The sequence below is a fragment of the Barbus barbus genome (assembly GCF_936440315.1).
Source record: "Barbus barbus genome assembly, chromosome: 26".
In the NCBI taxonomy this organism is placed as follows: domain Eukaryota; kingdom Metazoa; phylum Chordata; class Actinopteri; order Cypriniformes; family Cyprinidae; genus Barbus; species Barbus barbus.
Genome location: NC_136754.1, coordinates 5,685,334 through 5,705,993, shown reverse-complemented (window position 1 = coordinate 5,705,993; position 20,660 = coordinate 5,685,334). Strand labels below are relative to the sequence as shown.

The 20,660-nt window shown below is 34.3% G+C and overlaps 2 protein-coding genes across 2 annotated transcripts; one reads left to right on the top strand and one right to left on the bottom strand.

The window, feature by feature from the left end:
• Window positions 1-13,626: 13,626 nt before the first annotated feature.
• Window positions 13,627-15,388, bottom strand: LOC306846359 (monocyte chemotactic protein 1B-like). Its single transcript, XM_079379681.1, has 4 exons — window positions 15,083-15,388; window positions 14,188-14,296; window positions 13,978-14,055; window positions 13,627-13,770 (listed from the first exon to the last, which is right to left on the bottom strand). The coding sequence occupies exons 1-4, from the start codon at window positions 15,156-15,158 to the stop codon at window positions 13,749-13,751; spliced, it is 285 nt and encodes a 94-aa protein (XP_079235807.1). The 5' UTR covers window positions 15,159-15,388; the 3' UTR covers window positions 13,627-13,748.
• A 4,047-nt stretch (window positions 15,389-19,435) lies between these two features.
• On the top strand, window positions 19,436-20,445 carry ccl20a.3 (chemokine (C-C motif) ligand 20a, duplicate 3). The gene is made up of 4 exons (XM_079378536.1): window positions 19,436-19,561; window positions 19,761-19,860; window positions 19,968-20,045; window positions 20,156-20,445. Exons 1-4 carry the CDS (start codon window positions 19,483-19,485, stop codon window positions 20,196-20,198), a joined length of 300 nt encoding a protein of 99 aa, XP_079234662.1. The 5' UTR covers window positions 19,436-19,482; the 3' UTR covers window positions 20,199-20,445.
• The last annotated feature ends 215 nt before the right edge of the window (window positions 20,446-20,660 follow it).

Sequence of the window (20,660 nt, the reverse complement as noted above, 5' to 3'; positions counted from 1 at the left end):
CACTATAGTTGACCATGTTCTTCTCCGTGGACTGACCATGAGGGAAGTTGGCCTACAGGCTCATCTACAGGGTTTCAATACTACTTACACATACGGTATAATTACAGTACACAGCAGCAGTACTTCAGATGAGAGAAATTTCATTATTCTATGTACAGTAAATACTGTAGCACATGTTGTACACCCTTAAACTCATTACTATTGAATTGATTTGTAGCCAAGTAGTCATTACATGTACTCTATTTTTTGCAGAACTGAGAGACGACTGTCTAGGAGAGGCAGAGAAGTCTTTTGTCAGAAGACTACTATAACAAATAAGGATACTACCAATACTGTAATGCAAATTGGCAGTGGATGCTGGATGAATTAATTTATTTATTTACAGTAACTGACAGTATATTCCAGTGTGTGTTTACTGTATATTCAGTTGTTTGGTCTTTGAACTTTTCTCTTCTAGTGCTTTTCATCTACTGTAAGATCTCTTTACAGTCGTGTAATGAAAGTAAACATTTCTTAAAGTTTATTGCTGAATTTTACTGTATCTGCACCCCTATTTATGCCGTATACTGTAACAGTCATTGAATAGCAAAATGATTCCTGTTTCCCAAAAGGAGGTTTTTGTAACAGTGTTTTGAATTGATCTCACTATAGTGTTCTCTAGACCGTGAAGTAGTCTAGTAGTAGAGTATTTGATAGGTTTGTGTATCATCTGAGGCCAAAGTTTGAGTCTGACAAAAGAGAACATGTTTTTGACTAAACTATTTGATTTTGACCTGCAAGTTTGAAGTTTGCACAAGTTGGTGTGTAATTTTGAGATTGTGTTTATAGTTGTGAGAAAGTGGTGAATTGTTTCATGAATTGTGTGTTAGCAATCGAGGAAAACTGTAAATTGAGGAATAAAACTTGCAGATGCATACATTTGTTGTGCCTTTTGTTGTGATTTTAAAAAAATAACTAACATTTTGCAGATTCTGCAAGGGGATGTAAATTTTGACCTCGACTGGTATAAAATATATAGTATAACATGTTTTTGGTATATTCACCAAACTTAGGTGTGTTTTCTCTTGGGCATGTGTGTGTGTGTTTTGTAAATTGTAAAATGTTTACTATATACAGTAAACCTTTTTGTCATTTGGATGTGTTTAAGGTTTTGAGAAAATTAGTGATGGTTTCGAGAAATGTGTTTTAGCAACTCAGAAAAAATGTAAGGGATAAGGAGCTGGTGACTGGACAAAAGCCTTATAAATCATTCAACGAAGAGTATTTTTACATGCTCAACCTTGTTTTTATGAAAAAGGAACACAAGTTCCTTTTTCAAAAAAACAAGGATGTTGGACATTTTGTTTAATGAAACTGCTGACAACTGGTCACCAGTCTGGACCTGTCACCCTGCAGATTGTCTCACCCATTACAGCTATTTAATATTTGGGGACAGAGAAAAAACTAGACCTGTATTCTGTTTTAACTAAGTTGCTGTCCCATGTGCCCTTTTTGACATTAAAAATAATGAGATAAACTACTGTTGCAGAACATTTGCTCGAAGATTCACTGTATCACAATCCCCAGTGAACAAAAATAATGCAATAAAACAGAGGAAATGACATTAAAATGACATTAAAGGTCATGGCTTTTTGCAAACATGATAACTTTTACAGCTTTCATGAATCACGAATGCCCGAAGTTCAGGGTAAAGAGTTCTCCATCAATCCTCATTTTCAATCCTAAATTCTGTTATAGCCTACAAACCTGTCTCAGGCTTTTTCAAAGCTAACAGCAGTACACGTCTCTGAAGTTAGTAAAGCTTGTGCTTAGCTTTATTAAGAAGACCGGACCTTCGATATTTGGAAAGAAGCTTTTACTATGGGTGGGTTTTTACAGAAGTTTACAAGATGTCAAACAGTATTTCACATCTAAATAACAGTAGAACAAACTAACACAAGGAATTATGAAATTCATACCAATCAAATTTGGACGCTGAATCTGTTTAGATCCGCTTCACGTTGAATAAAATGCATGCCCTGGGAGGGTACCAAAAACCTAAGTACATTGCAATTAAATTATGATTACCTGAATATTGCCCTTATACACCTGAGCTCTTAGCATATTTGACTGATACATATTAATTTAAGGGGCTTGATATAATAACTAGAACACAGATGTTTGATGCAGTTTTGCCACTTTACTTATGATGGTAAAGCTTGTGTTACACTTAAAAATAAAGTACAATATAAACTAATAATAATAAAAAAAGTAATTATAACATTAAGGGTTATACACAACTCTGGAAAAAAACTAAGAGACCACTGCAAAATGATCAGTTTTATAAAACATTGTACACTAATCTACACTATTTTAATCTTGCTGTAGGACAATGTGAGAGGCATCTATCAAATTTAGTTTACTATTGTAAATATTATCATTACTATAGTGGAGCAATAAAACACAATGGATGGTTTAGAACTTTTAATATTTATTGCACAGACCACAACTGGCCAACAGATAAGTCTAAAAGTAAATTGTGCTTCTTAAGAAATGTACCAAAAAAAATGGTAATAATAAATATACATACATTCTTTGTAGTGCAAATTAAAATGATAAAACTGTCACACAACTTCACAACTGGCAGACATTCTGTAGCCTACTTGAAGTATTTTCTTCCTCACAAAATTAAACAGTTTAACAAGAAGTGCTCTCATTATAATACTGAACAATGTACCAAAAATAAATAAAAAGAATAAAAATATACACTCTTTGTGAATTAAAAATATATAACATGTAATAAAATAAAAAATAAAACTCTATGGCCATCTCTGACCATTGGCCATATACAAGTCACACAAGTGCTCCTCTCACAGTAGAGGTCAAGCAGAGGGTACTGTTGTAACCCCCTCTGCCTCTATTCAAATCACTGTCATTTGCTGCATAAATCCAACTTTAATCCAACTTTTCATTCATTTATTCATCAGTCGATACGCTCCTTCCTAACACTCATCCATCCATGCATGCATTCATTCATCCACCATAGTAATTCATCCAAACAACCCAGTCATTTAACCAATTCATCAATTAATTTTCCCCATTCATCCAAGCTATCCATCCATCTCTCCATCCTAACTATTAAACCAGTGGCTGTATCTCAAAAACAGAAGCTTCTCAAACGTCTGGTCAGAGAGTCTATTCCTCTTTGGAGTGATGAATGATAAGTTTCCCCAGACTAAAGAGTCTCTCTACTGGGGCACTGGACAGAGTGGCTGCATTATATTTCAATGACATTTTCTTTATCAGTGCAAATCCATTTAGAGAGGCTATCTCTTGTGCTCCTGATTTGAAATAATCTGTCTTGACTTTCAGCGGTAGAAGAGGTGTCTTCCTCATCCTCTATGGCTGAGTCTCTGCTAAGGTGGTGTGCTGATGTGCTGGTAACTGCTTGCTGGTCTTGGTCTAGGACACGTTTCTGGCACACTATACTTCCAGTTTGCAGAAGCTCCCTTTGAACACCTGCACTCTGCCTCTGGTTGGCAAACGATGGAAATTTGCTCTACCTAAGCCAATCATTATCAGCACCTCTGCTGCCCTCTGCTGATCTGTAGTTTTGTTGTCCCCAATGTCTGGCTTGACCTTGTTCTTATGATCTGCAATCTTTGAAATTTTAAGGATGGAACCAACCTGAAACACACTATATCCCTGTGACAAAAAATGAAATAAACCAACAGCTTGAGGCTGTCTAAACTGGACGTGACAAAGTGACCACAGCAAATAATTTTGTGTCAGTAGGGGTGTGTGATACTGACAAAAAAAATTATATCTAATATTTTTAATAATGTTAAAAATAATATTTTCCAAGATTTTATCGCTAAAGATAATTAGACAATATTTTGCTGAGCGTGTTATTGTGCTGATATCTTAAGGGCCACTGTGGACAGTTGACTCCTAATGTTTTTTTATATCCTTTATATTCTGTGTGGTCAGTTCACAGAAGTTATAGAAATTAATCTTTTCCAAAAATTTAGATCCTTTTATGGGCATTTTTACCTTTATAAAGCCATTTTTTCTAAAAGTGTGCATCATCAATATTACATTTGTAACCATGCTGATTTTTAAAGAAAAAATAGCTCTCTTCGTGTGATATTAACTATATGAATTTATATAAATATATACATTTTCTAACCCCCTTGTCTTGAATTACTTTATCATTCTTAATGAATATTAATAGACTGAATCATGCAATGAAAGAACGCACTCTAAATGCACTAAATTAGTCTAACCAGACTTCATCACCAAGAGTATGAATGATTTTAATTTTTTTGCACCCTCAGATTCCAGATTTTCAAACAGTTATCTCAGCCAAATATTGTCTATATTATTCTAACAAACCATACATCAATGGAAAGCTTATATATTCAGCTTTCAGATGTTGTATAAATCTCAATTTCAGAAAATTGACCCTTATGACTGGTTTTGTGGTCCAGGGTCACATATAGTAGATTGATTTGTAAGAGCAAACATATTTTAAGAATATTGATTGATTACATGGCTAAATATCATACCAAAATGTCTGACATATTGCTAACGATACTTGTGATTTAGTCAAACTCAGAACATGAATTAAACCAAGGTATGTAGGAGGTATGAACAATTCTTTTTTTGTTCAAAAATTCATTTTGAAAACAGGATGGCACTGGATAGAAAGTTGGGAGAAGATGGTATGTACAGTATGTGGTAAAATTAGTTGGATTTTCATTCCAGCTTAGGATGTTGACAGAAGGAATATAAGTATTAACATTCAAATTCTAACATGATGATGTTATGATTAGATTGCTCATTTATTTCGCATTGTATTAGGTAATGTTTTTGACCACTTATGTTACTTATAATGCGATTATTCGGTAAGGAGTGCGTAAAACATGTAAGCATGATAAATTCATTTGATGAATGAAGGTTGATGATCATGTAAGAGAAATAAAGAGTGGGGATTGTGAAGGAAATTTTGAATTAAACATTTTAAATTAATCGTGACAAACATTCCTCTTTCGTGCAGGCTTAATTTTTGTCTTTCTTTTACTTGCAGGCCTAACATTTATATACTTCTGAGAACAATTTACCAACACTTTAGTTATGACGGATGGAACAGACATCTGTCTGAATATAAAAATAAACATGACAACTCATAACGAGAAAAGAGCTGAAGTAATCAAAAACCAAATTTGGCTTTGCCAGAAACAGTGGGCAGGGGTGAGTGCTGAACTGCATGAAGAACCATTTACATTACATAAAAATATATAATGAATCATGTCATCTTTGCCATGCTATGCTATACTGTATAAACTGTTGAATTCTTTTTGTTGGTGAGATTCTCTGTGATTGGAATAAAGTCTTCCCAGCCATGATGAAAGCATATTCAAAGGCATTGTTTCAAGTCTGTCTGGCTATAGGTGTAGAGGAACAGTTCTTAGTCCCATGTGATAGTGATCGTAGGGGCCGAGATGTCATCTGGCTCAGAGTAAGACTCTCTTAGCTGTAATTCTTAATTAAACTGTTTTAGGCCTGTTAGCAGTCAGAAAAGTCACCTGAAGATACTTTTTGTTGTCGGGAGACACCCGGATTAACTTAAATCAGGTGTGTAGGGGAATTTTTCACACCGCACAATCATTTACTCACGCAATGAAAAACATACTCAAATGAAAGCACCTAGAAGTTTCTATTTACAACATTCTTGTAACATTGAGCAGTGTAGCCAGTCTTGAACTCGTGATTTTCCACTACGTTCAAATTAGTCAGAATTCCTTCACCGCTCAAAACTTTGGATTTTTTTGAGTTTTGCATTCACGCAACCAACTAAACCCCTGTCCCACCCCATGTGGGAATTCTCACTTCAGGTTGAACTCAAAAGTTGGCAGCCTTAAGTTTTATAATAGTTTTTTTTTATAAACGAGGGATAGTGTTCAGTACAGAGAAGCTCAGAAACAAGTGAAAAAGGAAGTTAGGTTAGTTAAATTCCAGTATAAGGATAAGGTGTAGAGACTTGGGGTTGAGTGAAGTCTACAATTGGAACTAAACAGAAGACTATGGGTCACTATTTGGAGTTGGATGGGAAAATTATTTATAAATTAAATTTACATTTATGCATTTATTTATAAGTGATTAATTTAACACAATTTGATACTTATGTTTTTATATCCGAAATTTCCAAGTTTACTGTTAAGTCTTTTTAGATACAAACTAATACATCTGATGTTTTTTTTTTGTTTTTTTTTATCAGATCAACCCTATTAAAAATAAATATACTAAAATATATTTGAAATACATTTATTTCATGCTAAGTAAACTACAAATGCATTTACATATTTATGAAGAAATACCCTATAAATGTACTTTTAGTATACTAAACTGGTGTACTTAAATTCTGCTAAATTGAAAATTGATCATTATGTTGAAAATGAGGGTAGAACTGAAGGACTGTCTTACATGCTGTCCTTTGCAGACACGCCCTGTCTGTAAAGTACAGCCTCCTCCATTCTGTATAAATAATCATCTGAGAGATGTGAAGGATGCAGAGGCTGTTCCACTGAGGACCTTCAATCTGAGGTAGGATGAATTTAAATTTAAGTCTGTTGATTATTATATATGTCTTCATAGAGTTGAAATGCTTTCAGATTAAAAATGATGAAGAATTACATTTACTGAGTTTACGGAGTACTCATTTTACAAAAGAGAAAATTTACATCAAACAAAATTATTAAATTATTGACTTTACATAGTCAATCAATGATAGAATGTACTAATGGGTTCTTGACATATAATGACCCCCTGTGGTAGAAATTAAGTTTTTAATGATGTTTATATGTCTATGTGCTGTTTTTAATATGCTTTAAGACAAACCAGCACTTATATTGCTGTAAAAATTATTTATAAATTAAAAATTATTAATATTTGTGTGTGTGTGTGTGTGTGTGTGTGTGTATATATATATATATATATATATATATATATATACTGTGCATCCAGAAAGTATTCACAGCACTTCACTTTTTGCACTTTTTTCACATTTTGTTATGTTACAGCCTTATTCCAAAATGGATTAAAGTCATTATTTTACTACAAACAATACCTCATAATAACCACGTGAAAGAAGTTTGTTTGAAATCTTTGTAAATTTATTCATATTAATTTATGTACATAAGTATTCACAGCCTTTGCTCAATACTTTGTTGAAGCACCTTTGGCACCAGTTACAGCCTCAAGTCTTTTTGAGTAGAAAGCGAGAAGCTTTGCTTAATATCATTTGGCAATTATCTGCCATTCTTCTCCTCATCTCTTCACGTCTCAAGTTCTATCAGGTTGGATGGGGGCAGACGCACCAGGTTTCTCCAGAAATATTTTATTGGGTTCATTCGCAGGCTTTGGCTGGGCCACTCAAGGACATTCACAGAGTTGTCTAGAAGCCACTCATGCTGTGTGCTTAGGGTCAGCAAGCCTTTTCACACATACAGACTTTTCTGGAAAATTGCCGGCAAATTGCCATAAAGAGATCATGTGTGAACAGGACCTTTTCAAAAATACCGGTATATTTCCGGTAATTTTACGGCAATTTACTGGTATTACTGTGTGAAAGGGGCTAGTGTCCTGTCGGAAGGTGAACCTTCTGCCCAGTCTGAGGTTCTGAATGCTCGGCCCTGGGTTTTAATTAAGGCTATCTGAATATTTTGGTGCACTGAGCTTTTCTTCTACTCTGATGAGTCCCTCAGTCCCTGCCACTGAAAAACACCCCCACAGCATGAGGCTGCTACCAGCACACTTTACTTTTGGGATGGTTTCTGCAGGTGATGAGCAGAGCTGGTTTCCTTCAAATATGATGCTTAGAATTGAGGTTCATCACACCAGAGAATCTTGTTTCTCAGAGTCTGAGGGTCCTTTAGGTACTTTTTTGCAAATTCCAAGTGTGTTTTCATGCGTCTTCACTAAGGAGAGGATTGAGTTTGGCCACATTGCCATAAAGCTTGGACCGGTGGAGAGTTGCAGTGATGCTTGTTTCCACATATGTTCGTGGAGCTCAACTAGAGTGACATCAGGTTCTTAGTCACAACTTTAGACAAGGCCCTTCTCAATCAATTGCTCAGTTTGGCCGGGAGGCAAGCTCTAGGAACAGACCTGGTGATTCCAAACTTCTTCCATTTACGGATGATGGAAGCCACTGTGCTTATTGGGACCTTCAAACTTTTCTGTAGCTTTCCCCAGATCTGTGCCTCGATACAATCCTGTCTTGGAGGTCTACAGACAATTCCTTGGATTTCAAGCTTGGTTTCTGCTCTGACATGCACTGTTAACTGTGGGACCTTATAGACAGGCATGTGCCTTTCCAAATCATATCCAATCAACTGAATTTACCACAGGTGGACTCCAATCAAGTTGTAGAAACATCTCAAGGATGATCAGTGGAAACAGGATCCTCCTGAGCTCAATTTTGAGTGTCATGGCAATACTTATGTACGTTATTTTTTTTTTTCATTTTTTTATTTTTAATAATTTGCAGAGATTTCAAACAAACTTCTTTCACGTTGTCATTATGGGGTATTGTTTGTAGAATTTGGAGGAACATGTTCCATTTTGGAATAAGGCTGCAACATAACAAAACGTGGAAAAAGTGAAACGCTGTGAATACTTTCCGGATGCACTGTACACTTGATTCGTAATACTGTGTTGTTACCTGAATGATCCAGAGCTGTGTTCTTTTGTTTAGTGATAGTTGTTCATGAGTCCCTTGTTTGTCCTGAACAGTTAAATTGCCTTCTGTTCTTCAGAAAAATCCTTCAGGTCCCACAAATTCTTTGGTTTATCAGCATTTTTGTGTATTTGAACCCTTTCCAACAATGACTGTATGATTTTGGGATCCATCTTTTCACACTGAGGACAACTGAGGGACTCATATGCAACTATTACAGACAGAAGGTTCAAACGCTCACTGATGCTCCAGAAGGAAAAATGATGCATAAATAGCCAGGGGGTGAAAACTTTTTGAATTTGAAGATCAGGGTAAATTTAAAGTTGTCACCCCCAGCTCTTAATGCATCGTTTTTCCTTATGGAGCATCAATGAGCGTTTGAACCTTCTATCGGGTGGTTCTTTGCATCCATGTCGTACATTTAAAATCCTTTAATGCACGGCAAGCCGTTGACTATCCCTTATATGTATGTATGTAATAAAGATAACGTCTATTTGAAAATTTGCTTCAGCGTTTTCGGAGATATGAGCTCCAGCGCGTCAGCGGCCGTTCAGAGCTCATAAACCCACCCAAGAGTGCCTCACCTGATTAATCTATCATTTTTTCCAGAGCAAATAGTTTTGGCAAAATCTCATAATATTTATGTAACTTCAATGCTGTATATCAGAGCGCTGCCTTTACTTTTGACTGAATTGCCTAGCAACTTTTGTTGTTGTTGTTTATTAAATATTATTATTCATAAGTAATAGTTTATATAAATAATATTAGTATTGAGTATTAGGAAACTGTGTGTGTTTGTGGGTAATTTTAGTAAAATTTTTCTGCCATTAGATGCTGACAAGAGACTGTTTTACGAGTCAGCAGTAAAGAATTTTAAATTAAAAAATACTAAAGCGCAGTTTTGAACAAGCAAGTTTTTTTTTGCAAAACCAACTTACGCAGCCAACAAATACACAGAGTATTTGTTTATTATTATGAACTCTCAGCGGGTTTATGAGCGCTGAACGGCCGTTGGCACCCTAGAGCTCACATCTCCGAAAACGTCAAAGCAAATTTTCAAATAGACGTTATCTTTATTAACAAGCCGCATATTTGAAGTCCAAACAAGTATATTCTCACCTAAAAAAAATCTTAAAACTACATTCAGTGACACAAAACAGTATTATTTTTTTTAATTATTGGGGGGTCCACCAATGACACTCGCTGTGAGAAATATGGCAACTTCAGCATGCAGAGTAAAACAAACGGTGAAGGAGCTCTGTTATCACTCTAATACTGGACTCTTATCAGCCAATCAGATTTGAGGACCAGAAAAAACTGTTATATTTGTTAATATTACAATCTTAAATTAAACATTTTTCCATCATTAAATTGCCAGTTTATTATTCAATTCTATGTACAGCTTATATGTTTGATTAACAGAGTTTTGTTTTTGATTAAGGTTTTGCCATGGCTGTCATGAGACTCTGCTTCCTGCTCTTCTGCCTCTGCTCAGCGCACGTCACTTCTATGAGAAAACTTAACAATATTGAAAACTTGAAAAATGTTGAATATGGCAATTCTCCTCCACATCATGGACTTCAGTTATTGTTCTGGTTTGCACAAAAAGTCCTGGATGTTGATGAAAGCAACAGTTTTATCCTTGATTCGAATTTTGATCCTCATAGAGGAGATTTTGGATTCCATCTGTATGAAAATAGAGAGGGTGTTCTCCCCTCATTGAGCTCATTGAGGCAGAGTTACTATTCGGTTGGCAATCTAAGTTATCCTGCAGCCAATGCATTGCCATCCTATGTGCGGAGGTATTATAAAAACACCAATAAGCCAGAAAGAAGCATGGACAGGCTCATTGTCTCTGTGGATGAAAACAGGCCAAACAGAATATTCAAGGTGTTTATTACAACATATAAAGAAGGCAAGAATGACTTAAATCCATATGAGACCCATGAAATTGATTCTCCACTGATTTTAGAGATCAGACACACTCTTGATTGCAAATTACATGAAAAAAAAAACAAAATATATTACACTTACAAAATATCACAATATACAGAAGATCTGGAAGATGAGAGATGCAGCCAGTTTCTGACACAAGTAGGATATAACAGCATTGACTGTTCACCCATCAGCCGTCGAAAGAAACGCTCACTCAATTCCCAATGTAATACATTCGAGGGAATAAAACTAGTTATAAAAGCAACTAAACGAGGTTCTGCAAAACTCAAATGGAAGATACCTGAGGACATAATGAGAAAAAACGGAAACGTTGACGTACACATTGATACTTGGGAAGACTCTCATTCCAGTGATAGAAAGAAAAAGTTCACTCTTTATGACTTATCTGGGGATTTAGAGACTTCTATTTCACTGAATGCTGGTCTCCAACCCCGACTGCATATTCTCAGTTCTTCTGGTGAACCAGTCAGTTGGTATGGACCAGAGTTTGATGGAGCTAACAGAGTGATTCCCATCAGAATAAAGGGGCTTAACGCTAGTCTGCAGCTCTACGCTGAAGACGGACAAGCCTGCGCTCGACTCTACATCAAGAAAACCTTCAGCGACTGGAAAGATGTTCTTTACTACTCATGGGTGGGGTTCTACAAAAGTTTGCAACATGAACATCGTGACTATTACACCTATCAGTATGCTGCGAAGTTTGAAAAAGTTGAAGGTCATAACACAAAGAAGTATGAAATTTATCAGTACAAGTCAAATTTGGCCATTGCTCCTGGCGTTCAAATCCGCTTAATGTTGAAGAAAAATTATAACAATATTTTAGCACATACTAGTTCCTGGGAGGATGATAAAGAAATGACAATATTACCATCTAAAATCTGCAAATCTATTCCTGGTCATAAGCCTGTACTGCCATTGCCCTGGTCTAAACCAGAATACTTTTATGGACCAGAGTTTTATGATGCCAACAAAGAGTTACCTACTGCAATACCAAAATATGATGCTAGTCTTCAGCTCTTTACTAAGGATGGTAAAGCTTGTGCTAAGCTGTACATCAAACACACCTTCTGTGAATGGGAAGATGCCTTCTACTATGCATGGGTTGGGTTTTACAAAAGTTCAGAAGATGGAAATGGTAACTATTACACCTATCAATATGCTGTGAAGTTTGAAAAGGTTGAAACCAAGAGCACAAAGGATTATGATATCTACCAGTATAAGTCAAAATTGGACATTGCTCCTGGAGTTCAAATCCGCTTCCTGCTGAACACATATTATTACAACGTTTTAGCAAAAACTAAACCCTGGTAGGGTGCTGAAGAGCCACAATATTACCATCAGATTGTGGCACACAGAATCTTGATCTTCAACATGAATTCTAATAACTTTCACTGTGCTCTTTTAAAATATACAACATATAAAACTAACATCTGTAACAATCTGCTGCCAATGTCCTGATATGCATGACAATTAACACATTGTTCTAATAAACATAGCATATGTTGTTAATCAAAGATTTCTCTATGAAATCTCAATTTGTTTTCAACAAATGATTTATATTAATCTAAAAAAGATAAATTTGTGTTAACAATCATATTCACATGTATATCATAATAATCAAAATATACTAAGAAAAATTCAATTATATACAATGTATCCATAATATGAAATTGCTTAACTCTGCTTGTTTCAAATTTCTATTAAAATCTATTACAATGCATTTGATGAAAGTGAGCTGAGTCTGTGTCTTTGTTTTGATATACAAAATTAGCAAACCATTGTATCAGAAACCTAATTCACAAACATCTAAAATGATTTAAAAAAATCATGTCATTCTAGATTTTGGGAACATTTATCACATTTTTTATTTATTACCCTGTTGGGTGGAGACTGATGCCTTGTATGTGTTTGTACTGTCTGTCTCAGGAGATCTATCTGGAGTATCTGAGGTTATTCCAGCCTTAAACTCATGAATTTGTTAATGTCCCAAGGTCATGGTAAGACTTCCTCTCGGGGTTTAGATACTTCAGTTTATCTGAATCATGATCTTCAATTCAGACTTCTTCAATAAGCCTGTTTCGGTAACACAGTCTCATCCCAATTTAAGTGGATCAAGTCTGCCTGAAGCTTGTAATCATCTTCACATTAAGAAGACTAGACCTTCACTAATATAAATAAATAAGTATTGTATTACTCATGGGTGGGATTTTACATAAGTCTATTCCAATTACCAGTATATCACATTTAAATAAAAGGTAAGATGACAACACAGGCAATTATGAAATTAATACCAGTCAAACTGAACATTGAACTTGTAGTTTAGATTCATTTCTTACTGAATAAAAACTTTGATCATTTTTTGTACCAAATTACCAAAAACCTAAGCACAACACAATCAAACTATGATGACCTGAGTGTTGGTCTTTCACTCGAGTTCTCACCATATCTGCCTAATCTATAATGCTTAAAGAGAATACAGAGATTTTTGGTAAAGCCTGTGAAAACATTATGTGAATAACAATATAGTATTGTATACAAGTTGCTATCCTTTAACTTATTCCTTTAAAATCACAATGATTGCCGAGTCTGCATTACTGTAATCACCTCTATTTGTAACAGTATAATCACTGTGGCATAAATAAATAATGTGGTTAAAAGGAGAATGCATTGGATTCATTATAAATAAATCTCCAATAATTAAAATGCATTAAAGGTTTTATTTGTATTTTGAGGTGGTTGGGTTTTGACTACTGGCAAATGGGCACATACAGCCACCTGCTGTCTACTGTATGTGCTCACAAACTTATATTTTGCCAGGTTTACTGCTGTGATTATTTGTTTTAGTGTGCTGTTATATCAGAGCTCCTTGTGAGCATAAAATACTGTGAACAAATTCTTCAAACTGTCAATCTTACTAGAAATGTTGCAGACAAAACAAAACAAACAGTGTTGCTGTCAAAACCATTTATTAATTATAAAAATAAATTCTAATCAATACATTTTATTGAAGGATTTCTGTCACTGTTCGTTTGTTCAGCTTAAGGCAGTTTAGACCGATTTGATGGTGTCCATATTATGAGGACTTTTTTGTGTTCCTGCAAGAGACAATCAAATGAAACTCTTAGGAGACGATTCTCAAATTTGAACTTTAGCTCATTCATATTTACCAGTATAACCAGCATAAGGAGATTACAAAACTTTTAACTGGGTCAGTAGTATGTTTGCAGTTTATTCATTCACTATTAAGCCTTGTGCTCATTGCCAAAAAAACATACATGTAGTGTGTGTAATGCTGAACTCACTGTATATGCAAGATGGCATTCTGAACCCATAGATCATCAGGGTTGGCACAGATCTGTCTGTTCTTCACTGTAGTAAAACTGCGGGAGAGAGAATGTTCTAGATTAAATATTTCAGATATTACAGATTGTTCTCTTACATTGTTATGAAAGAATATTTATATCTGAGACATGTCATTTTCATCTATTTAAGAAATAAGCGTTGCTCCTCACATGACAGCCTCTATGTTGCAGGTCATGGTGGCGTCCTGTCGGGTGAAGTGTTTCAGTCGGAGGACAGGGAAAGGCTGTAATGAATATTTGGTACAGCACCTCACCGGACCTAAACACAAGACAAATTTTCAGTTCATGTGGTTTCATGACATTTAACCCAACTACTGCATATATATCCCACAAAACAGCAATGTATAAGTAACGACACACTCAAAAAATATATATTAAGAACATAAACAATAATAAACATAATGTGATGCATATTTGTCATTAGCAAGAAATAGCACTCAAAAAGTCACAACATAGTTATATAATTAACTATTAGCATCGGTTTAATTTAATTTAATTTTTTTTTTTTTTTTCAAAATTAATTTATTGAAATTGTTTAGAATCAATATGAATCTGTTCATTGTGAAAGCAATTACATTTATTCAATTAAAAAGTATGAACATGGTTAAAAATATGTGGAATAAGCAATATTAGTTAAAGTGAAATAAATTGGATTTAGTGACAATAAATATATAAATCTGGTTATTGTGTATTTAATTTTAGCACATTCAGATTATTTGTACTATTACAGAAACCAAAACCATATCATATCAGTGATGCTCAAATAAGATGTCTATTCGTTAGATAAAGTTATATTCAATTTGCCACTGAATTAAGACATAAACCCATCATATCACTCAGTTAAGTCATCAAATCAACTGCAAAATCCCTGATTATAAGCAGCTAGCTTCGTCAGCTTCGTCAGCTATATGACGAATGTGAGTGTCCCAATTCTAAATGTATAAAAATGCACGTGGTCACGTGTCAAGAGCAGCCTTAGGACCCCAAAGCACTGAGCAATACTTTAAACCAAAAAGATTGTCTGAGAAAAGTCAGTTTTACTTACTGCTTTGACTCAGGCTGACCCAGACACACAGTAACAGCAGCAGCGCAGAGGACGTCAGGACAAGTCTGCTCATCATGGGAGGGAAACAAGACACTCACAGGTGAAAAAGAAAACTCAAATTGATAAAAAGTATTCAACAAGTTGATGACAGTTGTGCGGACAGCAGCAGAAGAGTCGATGATAGTGATGATGAAGATGCAGAGCTCTCCTAGTCCACGTTCTCTGGCATCCCCAAAAGCTACATTATATAGCTGTTCATGAGGGGAATTTGTGGACCACACAGCAGCGTCACGGAGTGGTGGAAGACTGGGGGAAAATCAAGGTGTCTTGAGTTAAATATTAGTAGGTCAGCTAAATTTTTCCCGTTTTGTGATACTATCACAAGTGCGTAGTCACTGAAATAACTGGTTTAGACACAAATCATTATTAGTGCTGGTAAATATTAAATTCAAAAACATATGTAAGGAATGCAAAACAAACAAGATGCAAAAAAAAAAAAAAAAATGAAAAATGGAAATACTATTTTAAGAATAGATTAAATGTAGTTCTTAAAAATAATAATTCAAAAAGCTAGATAAGGTTAAAAATTGTACCTGGGTAAACATGTAGATGGATGTTTGTTCTCAACATCAAGATTTTACTTTTACGTGAAAATGTACAATATGAATACAGTATAAGATGAGTTGTATATTTTAGGTGTCATTTGTCTTCATTAAAAAAATCAACATCAACAAAAAACTGAGGAGATCCTAAAGCAATAATGATTTAAAATAAATTAACCCAAATAATGCATAAACGTTTATTTAGTTCAACAAAATAACTTAAATAGGTAAAATATTATGCATATACTTGACCCTTTAACACTAGCTATATACTGTATATATGTATATGTATTGAAAAATTGTTCCTCTATTTTAAGTCGCTTTGGACAAAAGTACCTGCTAAATTTTCTCAAGTTTCTGATTCTGATTCTTCTAAATGCATACATGTAAATTAAAAAAAATAATGTCTTTGAATCTCCTTGGTATCTTATATGTTAAATGTAACCAATGGCATCTTGAAGTAATGAAAAAAATCATTAAAATTATCATTTTGACTTTTTATTACACAGCTTTTCACTTCACAAAACATTAATTAATGGACTGGACTCATATGGATCACTTTTGGAAAACTGATGTTTTTATCAGCTGTTTGGACTCTCATTCTGACGGCACCCATTCACTGCAGAGGATCTATTGGTGAGCAAGTGATGTAATGCTAAATTCCTCCAAAACTGTTCTTATAAAGAAATAAACTCATTTACATACATATATATATATATATATATATATATATATATATATATATATATATATATATATATAAATAATGAAAATCAGGTAGAACGATTTAAAATATAAAACAGATGTAAAATATAAACAGATACAAGTGATGTCTATAAAAGAGCAGATCATTACTGAACAACTTTAACTTGAAGGTTTGTATTGCATGTGTGACTTCATCTCATCTGCAGTGTCCGAACTCCTTTCCCATTTTATTCTAGACAAAGTCATGCAAATGTTCATTAAACATTCAACAGTGAGCACAGCAAGACTCATCAGTTGTTCATTAACTATTTTCCATTTGAAGCAAGAATTTTTGCTATTTTTTTCCAAGATACGGGATCTGTGGATAATAGTGATGCCTGTGATAGCAGATGAGTTACTTGAGTTAAATATCATTTCTATGCATCTACTTTCAAGACAAAACAATTGAAATAACATAAACATCTAGTCAAACATTCAGACTAACATTCAGCAGTCAAAAGCATCCGCCTTTCCTGGAAATTGAACACTCATCAAGTTTCTCTTATCACAGCTTCAGATCAGATCGCAGCCTTTGATGGGAAAAAAAAACAATATTATATTTGACCTGATATGACTTAAACCTTACTCTAATTCTAATCCAGACATTCCCCCATTTTAAAAGATCAGAAGTGTATTTCGTAGAAATTAAACTCGAAATGTCATGACACCTTTCTAAACCTGGAGGTGTAAATGAAAGAATGTGAAAATGTTTTTGTAAAACCAACACAGAGAGCAACACTTTTAAGCGACATTAAAATTGGTGTCTAAAGTCACACAGAAAGACTAAAGCGAAGGCTGTGGGTTTGAAGGGAAGTGATTCATTGCTAGAGGAGCCACTGTCAGGCTTTGTTCTCATTCTTATGACCTATTTCACCCTTTGATTTAAGGACATGAGTTACATAAAAAATTATGACCTAGAAAATATATGTAATTCTACACCCCCACAAGAAACCACACGTTAGCATATGGAAATGAGGACGCCGATGAGCATGTGGGTAGTTCATAATTATGCATTTGCATCCATTTGTGTGTGTGATTTTATCTATGAAAGATGTTATATAATCATAAACACAATATAATCATAATTTAATAATGCATTCATTCTATAATCAAAAGGTTAATGTTTGAGTCCTGTTCTGGCGGACATTCCCACTTCCTGGTTTCAAAAGTTCCATGTCAAATGAACTGTGTCGCACTTTATCAATCATTATCTGAACTGGTAATTCCAAGCGGTTTTACAGTATGTAAAATATTCCATGTGCTGCAGTGACTTTGAGAACAAATTCAAATATTGGTCATTGACACTTTAAACAGAGAAAGTTTTTTTTTTATGCAACAGTAATTTTAAAGGAATAGTTCACCCAAAAATGAACATTTGCTGAAAATATACTGACTTTCAGGCCATCCAAGATGAATATGAGTTTATTTCTTTATCAGAGCAGATTTGGAGGAATATAGCATTACATCACTTGCTCACCAACGGATCCTCTGCAGTGAATGGGTGCCGTCAGAATGAGAGTCTGAACAGCTGATAAGAACATCACAGTATTCCAAAAGTAATCCATATGAGTCCAGCCCATTAATCAATGTCTTAAGTAAAAAGCTGTGTTTTTGTAAGAAACAAATCCATCATTAAGACATTGTAACTTTAAACTGTTGCTTCTGGCCAAAATACAAGTTCATAATCCATAATAATGCTTCCTCGAGTGAAAAAGTCCATCACCTTTTGTCATCTCACTGCAGAGGATCCATTGGTGAGCAACTGATGTTATGCAAAATTTCTCCAAATCTGCTCTGATGAAGAAACAAACTCATCTACATCTTTTCAGCAAATTTTCATTTTGGGTTAACTATTCATTTAACAATATCTACAATTTGTTTATTATTATTAATTAAAAAAATGCAGCTAAAAATGAGCAAAGAAATTAATTATTTCATTTTAATTGTTTTATTTTTCATTAATTATTTCCAAGATGTGGAATCTGTGGATAATAGTAATGCAGAAGAGTTACTTGAATTAAATCTTTAAATGTCTTTGCATCTACTGCCACAATAAAATAAATAACATAAATGATTTAAACATCTATACTTAGACTAACATTCAGCAGTCAACGGCATCTGAAATCGAACACTCATCAGAGTCTCTTAAATTTTCGTTTTTTGGTTAACTATTCCTTTAAAACCTCTACAAAATTTTTACCAAATTATTTTTAATTTAAAAAAATGCAGTTAAAAATGAAGTGCTATGATAAGTTTTAGTGTGGGTTGAAATAATTTTAAAAGTGAATGAGCAAACAGTTAAGAAACTTAAAATATTATATCACATTATATATTCCTAATGTGCTGGTCAGATTACATTGCATGTGTGCAGTTAGCTTATTTGTAAAGAATAAAATCTGAATGTGTTTGCCTCCCAAATTGAGCATGGGGATATTTGTTAGTTGTATGTATAAAGCGCTTTGAGTGCCTTGAAAAGCGCTATATAAATGTAAATGTAACTAATTATTTGAAATAATAGTATAATATAATATAATATACACTAAAGTAATGACAGCAGAGTTAAAGTATCAGAAGTAATAAACTATGTCACATACCCTCTGGCATTTTCTTTGATGTCATTTCATTTGACATAATATAAAGCTATGTTTCAGGCAAATTATCACCCCTGAAATTTTCCTTTGTTCTAGTGACCTTCAAGTTGTACTCCTGGAGTTTCCAGCATTCTTTCTATTAATTTGCCAGTAGGAAACAATTCAAATATGTTGATGGTTCACTCTCTCTTTCAGGAAGTAAACTCTGTGTTCTGTGTTTTCCCTCTGGCTAATTTTTCCTCTGTGTTCTTCCTCGTTGCACCTGTTTGACTGACAGGGCGGATAAGATCTCATTGTGGCTTTTTTTTTTTTTTTTGTACACATGTACTTCTGTTTACGTACGTGGAAAGCCCTGTCTCGGGTGTTTCCATGTTCAACCCTTTAAGTATAGACTTGCTCTCACAACTGGCACATTTCTCATCTGACTCTTGCTCTGAGGATCTCTCACACACTGACAGAAACGATGACTCGCATTTCAGCTACAGTGATCGTGCTGTTGGTTGCAACTCTCAGTGTACTCTGTACAGATGCTTCTGCTTTGTGTAAGTACATTTCCTTATTTCTTTCTATAACTAGACTGATAATAAAGCTATTGGCAGAGTCACGGATTAATTTTTAGGTTTAACTTGGGTTTTGTTTCTCAGAGACATTGTTAAATATTTTTAAAATCTGAGGTTCATGATGTGAAGATATTTTTGTAATGATAAAGTTACAAAATCTAAACTATTATTGTGTTTACAGCATGTTGCAGGAAGTATACCAAAGGACAGATACAAATGGCAATTATCAAAGGATATTCCATTCAGGACATGACAAGAAACTGCCACATTGATGCTGTCATGTAAGTATAAGATGCTTTATATGGTGCATTTTGTATTGACTGACTATATGCATTATAACTGATTCCTAGAGAAAACCCTAACCAAAACATGCTTCTTTACCTCACAGATTCCACACAAAAGGAGGCAGGAACATTTGCACAGACCCCTCCAAACCCTGGGTGATGGAGAGGGTCCGTATGCTGAAGTAAGCTTGCAGATGTGTGATTGCTGTTAATAAATAAAAACAAATGAGCATTAACTGGACAGTGTTGAAATTAAAGCTAATGATTCTGTTATCTCTTTCCTGTTTTTTAGGGAGAAAGTTCAAGTAATCCGCAAAAAACATTCAAAAGTCTAATTTGACAACTTCTCTGGTTAAACAGATGTTACTACAAGAATATTTCTCAATGGAGGAGGATCTATTTCTTTATGAAATGTACTTTGCATATTTGTATATGCATGTTATGTTATACTGTTACAGTGTTTGCTTTTTAATTAACTGCATTAAATTAAATGTTCTATGTAAAGTGAATTAATTGATGTTCTTATACCTCAAACTTAATGCAATGAAATGTAACAAAATAATAATAAAACTTTAATTATTTAAAAAATAATTTGTATTACTATTCACACACATACACACACAAATAAGTTCACACATAAAAGACTCATTATGATGTTATACAATTGTAATGTAGAACAATTGTAATGTAATGTGTGTTATTAAAGGCTTTAAGACAAAGATTCCCCGCACGTGCTTCAGCTCTGGGAAATAACCACTGATGTCATCCAAGAGGAAGCCGTGGAATGCAGAATAACG

Coding starts and splice junctions, on each gene's coding strand:
- ccl20a.3 (XM_079378536.1), top strand. CDS start 19,483: ATGACTCGCATTTCAGCTACAGTGATCGTGCTGTTGGTTGCAACTCTC. Junction 19,861..19,967: donor TGCCACATTGATGCTGTCAT/GTAAGTATAAGA, acceptor TTTACCTCACAG/ATTCCACACAAAAGGAGGCA. Junction 20,046..20,155: donor GAGAGGGTCCGTATGCTGAA/GTAAGCTTGCAG, acceptor CCTGTTTTTTAG/GGAGAAAGTTCAAGTAATCC.
- LOC306846359 (XM_079379681.1), bottom strand. CDS start 15,158: ATGATGAGCAGACTTGTCCTGACGTCCTCTGCGCTGCTGCTGTTACTG. Junction 14,056..14,187: donor TGCAACATAGAGGCTGTCAT/GTGAGGAGCAAC, acceptor TCTCTCCCGCAG/TTTTACTACAGTGAAGAACA. Junction 13,771..13,977: donor AATGCCATCTTGCATATACA/GTGAGTTCAGCA, acceptor TGTCTCTTGCAG/GAACACAAAAAAGTCCTCAT.